This window comes from Arachis hypogaea, chromosome 9, assembly GCF_003086295.3.
Source record: "Arachis hypogaea cultivar Tifrunner chromosome 9, arahy.Tifrunner.gnm2.J5K5, whole genome shotgun sequence".
Classification (NCBI taxonomy): domain Eukaryota; kingdom Viridiplantae; phylum Streptophyta; class Magnoliopsida; order Fabales; family Fabaceae; genus Arachis; species Arachis hypogaea.
In genome coordinates, this window is record NC_092044.1 from 52825487 (window position 1) to 52831274 (window position 5788).

Below are 5788 nucleotides of genomic sequence, written 5' to 3' on the forward strand. Positions count from 1 at the left end.
TTTGTAAATCTTTCGAAATTAATATAAATTATGCAAATCAATTACACAACAGCAAATTCAAAATAAAACTGAACAAGAAATATTAAATAATTTAATTTAGGCAGTTCAAAACAAAATAGAATACAGAAAAATTCAACTAAAAGAATTCAAAATTTAACTGACTTCATTTTGACAGAGAAAATTCAAAAATTAATCCAATAACTAGTACAATTATAAATTAGAAATCATATTCAAAACAAAATCAATGAATATAGTATATTAAAGTTTGAACATTGAATTAAAGTATTGAAAAGACCAGAGGTGAGAGGAAACTATCAAAGAAGAAAAGAGAAGGTTTATAGCTTACCTAAACCAGCAATGCCATAACGGAAAAGAGATCAAGGGAGCAAAGATGAGCAGCAAGCCATACCCAAGGGAGTAGCCAACGCGAGCATGTGAGACAGGGTGTTGACAGCATAATGGCTTGAGGCAGGCAGCGATAGCACAATGGCATGACGTAGGGCAACGAAGGCAGGACAACGACGTGAGACAGGGGAGCACGTAGCAGAGACAGAGTTTAGAAAGCAACAAGCGACCAAGTAAAAGGAAAAGAGGATTGGTTTTGAGCTTTTGCTTGGGTTAAGATTTGTTTATTATTTTTGAGATAACAATAAATTTGGATGTCCAGAGAATAAGAACAAATATAGATATTTTTTAAATTGAGATTATTTTTTTGGTTAATTAATTTTGATTTTTTTATTTGTTAGATTGATTTCATTTTAATTTTAATTGTTATTGAAAAAGGAGCTTTTTGTAACAAAACTAAAAAAACTTATTTAATCGTTTGAAAAAATAAATATAATTCATGTAAAAAAAATTATTTATCCATTTTTATATGGTATTAATTTGTATAAATTAACAAGGTTTAACTACTTTGTTGGTCCCTATAATTTCGTAAAATTTTCAATTAGGTCTCTATACTTTTTTTCTTTTTAATTGGGTCCCTGCATTAATTTTTTTTCATTTAAGTCTCTCTTAGTAATAATTGGCTTAATTTTATAGAGACTCAACTAAAAAATAAAAAAAAAATTGGTATAGAGACCTAAATAAAAAAAAAATGTAGAGATCTAACTAAAAAAAAAATTTTAACACAAAAATTCAATTAAAAAAATATAAAAATCTAATTAAAAATTTCCTAAAACTTTAGGACCAACAAATAATTAAACCAATTAACAATCGTATCGAAACCATCGCTTTACAGATTTATAAGAACTCATCATAATATCAAGCTTTATCCTTTCATTCCTTGTATTATCTGCGCTTTATTCTGTTATTGGTTTAAAATAGGCAATGAGATAACAACTAACAACCGCACACTGTATATTATAAATATTTTATTTATTCTTCATATAACATTACATTACATCAAATACAATATTATCAGACCTTAATTATTTCGTCGGGTCTTCTACTGTGAACCTTATTCTGTGAAGCATACCAAACAGGTAATAACATAACAACAACCACACATATATAATATATTATTATATATTATATGACTATACTTAACGGTTATACTACTTCAAATATATATGGAGGATGGAAGGTTACTTCAAATCCTGTAATACTCGAGTGTCGGGGTCATTCCAAGTCTTAAATCGAATTGGATAGTAAAATCTTTTATAGTTGTTTCCCTGTAAATGGCAGGATTTTCTTCTGATAATATTTCTTTTATGGGACCATAAAGTCTATTAGTTGGATACATAGTATTAGTAGTGAAAAAGCAAGCCACTGATATCCTTGGTGTTGCTCCAGGTGCTAAAACTCTGTGCTTGATGCTCTTGAATTTGTCATTACTGATAAGCTGAAACATAAAATAAATGATCTCTTTTAATTAAATCTCTTTGGATCCTCCAAAATAATAATTAAAAGAAGCTCAAACTCCGACTGGTTATATTCATCAAATTAATTAAATTGGAAAATTATTATTACTACTCACCTGGGTTAGGTCTCCAATATTAATGACTAAGGCTCCCTCCACTGGCTTAACATCAATCCAGCGATTTTCAACCAACACTTGGAGGCCACCAGTGTGATCTTGGAGAAGAATAGTGAGGAAATTTGGGTCTGTGTGTGCTTTGTTTCCAATTGTTTTATCTGGTTCAGGACATGCTGGGTAGTAGTGAGATAATAGAAACATTCCTTGGGCACACTCCATTTCTTCCAAGTGTTTAGGCTTCAGTCCTAAAGCCTCTGATAGCAACTCGAACAGGGTGAGTCCTAATTTGTAAGCATATTCTGAATAACAAATCGTGATGTCCCTGTCATAAATTTCCCAACAAAAGTTAAGAAGGATTGAATGATAATTACTTGTCTAAATTTCATACAAATTAAATCTTTCTTGCTATTTCTATATATAATTTTTAGGACTTTTGTTTTAGCTAGATTATTTTACTTCATTCTCATGCATTGTAATTTGAGAAAAATATATTCCCTTTATTTATTTCAGGTTTTAAAAATATCTCCTAAGGGTGTGTTCAACACGCCGTCATATTTAGCATATAATCGCATAAAGTAATACTTCTCGCTCGGACACTATTCAGCCGTGAAGGGTATTTAATGTATTGTTTAAATTTATACGTCATGACTTTCTTACAGTCAAAATCATCTATAACTTAGTTTTTGTCGTGTAACTCTTTTGTATTCTCAATAATAATAATAATAATAATAATAATAATAATAATAATAATAATAATAATAATTTATTTATAGTTTCGAAGAAAATTGATCAAATAATTCATTAAATTATTGATAAAGCATAAATTCCAAAATAAGTAATAACTCAAATAATATCTCAATACGTACAAATTGGATTACATTAAAAAGAATAAATATTTGATAATAGATAAACATTTTAAATAAATATATATATACTATAAATTAAATTATCAAACAGATATAAATAATTAAAAAAAATTAATATATAAAAGATTGGTCTTTTATTTTAAAACGTTGGTTTTTTTATATAAAGAGATTGGTCTTTATCATAATTGTTTGAAATATTAGTAAATAAAGAATAACATCATACAGTATAAAATTTTATATATTATACATGATAGAGAGTGTTACTTCAACACTGTCTAGTAGTATCATAATTACCTGCAAGTCTCAGGAAATTCCTCAGGTTTTGGAGGCTCAGGAAGCATAAGAGAAATTAAAGAATCTCTCCAGTTTGCTGCTTTTGCTTGATATAGGTCATAATTACTCGTAAATCTCACTTTCTTTAACCTGTCGCGGCTATAATATACTTTCTTCACATCATTTGGTTCCTCATGAAACCTACGAGTTCCTTCTTTCATCTCATCAAGAATTTCTTGGGGGATCCCATGATTCACGATTTGGAAAAACCCATATTTTTCACAAGCTTGACGAACCTTTGTCACGATGTCTTTTCTTGCAACACCACCAGTATCTTTCGACGAATTTCCAATAAGTCCGAGATCAATCACTGGAACCTGAAGAAACTCGTCGTCAGATGGCGGTGACGATGCTTTGGATGCTTGAAATTTTGTAAAAATTAAAGGAACTTTGGTCACACCATTATCAACAAGTCCTTTGACACCGAGTTTGGTGTCATCGAAAGCCTTTAGCTCTCTTTCCCATTCATCATGGGTTGAACTTTGTTGGATAATTGGATTCTCCATTTCGTACTTGTGTATCTACTTAGCTTATTAGTTTTTGTTTCTGCTTTGTAATAGGTGCTGTGATGCTTTGAAACTTAGGTCACCTTGGGGCCATTTATATACTAAACCACAAGTCCACAAGGAAGGTTGTAATAACAATTATATATTGTTTAGTCAAAACAAATAATTAATAAATTCAAAAATTTTGAAATCTGATCCGAGTTATAATATTGTTCAACTTATATTCCAAAAGTATAGTTGATTTTCTAATTAAATTTTATTTTTATTTTTACTCATTCTTTTTTATAGTACAATAATAATCTTAACTAGTTTTTCATGACTAAGGTTCAGTCATATATTCTCGTATGTAATAACGATTCTTTAATTTTGAGGATAAAAAATATATATATAAATTTTAAAATAATAAAGTAAAAGTCAAACGCAAAAAGAAAATTTCATTTTACGAAAAATAAAACGGCATGTATAGTAAGAAGAATAAATAAATATTATATATAATTATAAAGAAGAAAATAGATATTCTAAAATTGTTGGACTAGTTGTGTTGTAACACCCTATCAGTCTAAACTTTACCTCTAGCCGTAAAGTAAAGGATAACAAAGTGTCACGATAGTTCAAAAGCTTATACAATATTATATATAGAAAGAAGTAGTAATACTAGAAACCCGATGAAGGAATAAAAGCTCAACGTCGCATAAAGCAGAATTACATACGTGAAGCATTCACACACAATAACTAAACGCGTAGACAACATAAGAACAGTACATGTAAATATACAACCTTGCAATAAAGCTACAAGATACAAGGTAGTGGCTAATAGATAAACAAGTAAATATATATCACATACAAAAGGAATTAGATACAGCCTGTGGAGTTTATGCCGACTAGTCAAGAGATACAACAGAATTTTATGGTTAAAACAAAAGTTAAAACAAAAGTCTCTAAGGCAACAAAGTTATATAAATACAAAAGCTGAGAGAAAACTATAACAAAAGTAAAGTAGAATAAATCAAAGGAGAAACCATCTTTCGCTCTGTCACCATGTCCACAAACTCATTGAGGTGGGTTGCGACCAGCATCTGAAAAACAACAACATATGGTATGAGAACCCGAGGTTCTCAATATAGTAATAGTGCCCAATACATAAGATGTAAGGTTCTGGGATGCCAAAGGCAATCGTAGAACTTCACATCAACCATAAGGTTCAAGCTTATAAAACAATTTAATAAAATCCTTAAATGGGTCATCTATCTTACGAGATTTTCTAAGCTAACATTAACACCACTGTCTCACAGCCTTCGCCAGCCTAACCTCCATGCGATCCCATTGCCACCGCCTACAGAGCCTCTTCAATCCTAGTAGAAAACACAAATAATGCAAACAAGTAAAGCACAAGTACATATACAGCAAGTAGAACAAATAGCAAGTAGGCATGTGATACATTTAGGCACAATAGAAGTTAAGAAAAGCATACAAATAGATAGAAAATGCATATGATGAATGCCTATTATATTGGCTCGTGATATCACTTGTCGGTCTATAAATGCCAACCCGACACATCCTTTCGATTGTTGTCTTTCTGCCACGTTCAAGGATATAGTGCCTGACACGCTATTATTCCGAGGATATAGTGGCTGGCACACTTGCATGCTCATTCCGAGGATATAGTGCCTGTCACACTCTTGCAACAGAAAAGGTTATGCGAGCGGGATACCTAGCCACAAACCTCACATCACACCGTAAGCGGGATTAACCACCATCCTTATTGTACAACAACTCATCATTAATCTCTGAGTCCCAGACTTGTCATAACCATCATTAATTGTTGATTTCACAAATTATCATCAACACTTAAGTTCTCAAAGTCATCACCTATAGCACTTCACCCATTCACCTACAACTTCAAAAGCCTAAGTCTCCGTCTTCTAAACTCATACAGAAATTTACCAATTTGATTCACTAACTCATCTGTATTAGTCTTAGGGCCTAATTACTAGGTAAAAATCTTAAATGGTAATTAAAGAAGTTTAGAAAGTTAGAGAGCCCTTGAAAAGTAAAGAAATAATTTTTTAGCAAAACAAGGGTCTTGCGTATGCTAAACCCTGTCC

The 5788-nt window shown here is 31.0% G+C and overlaps 1 protein-coding gene across 1 annotated transcript; it reads right to left on the reverse strand.

Annotated features, from left to right (window-relative positions):
• Positions 1 to 1360: 1360 nt before the first annotated feature.
• LOC112710924 (deacetoxyvindoline 4-hydroxylase) lies at positions 1361 to 3793 on the reverse strand. Its single transcript, XM_025763407.3, has 3 exons — positions 3139 to 3793; positions 1979 to 2300; positions 1361 to 1843 (listed from the first exon to the last, which is right to left on the reverse strand). Exons 1-3 carry the CDS (start codon positions 3681 to 3683, stop codon positions 1592 to 1594), a joined length of 1119 nt encoding a protein of 372 aa, XP_025619192.1. The 5' UTR covers positions 3684 to 3793; the 3' UTR covers positions 1361 to 1591.
• Between the last annotated feature and the right edge of the window lie 1995 nt (positions 3794 to 5788).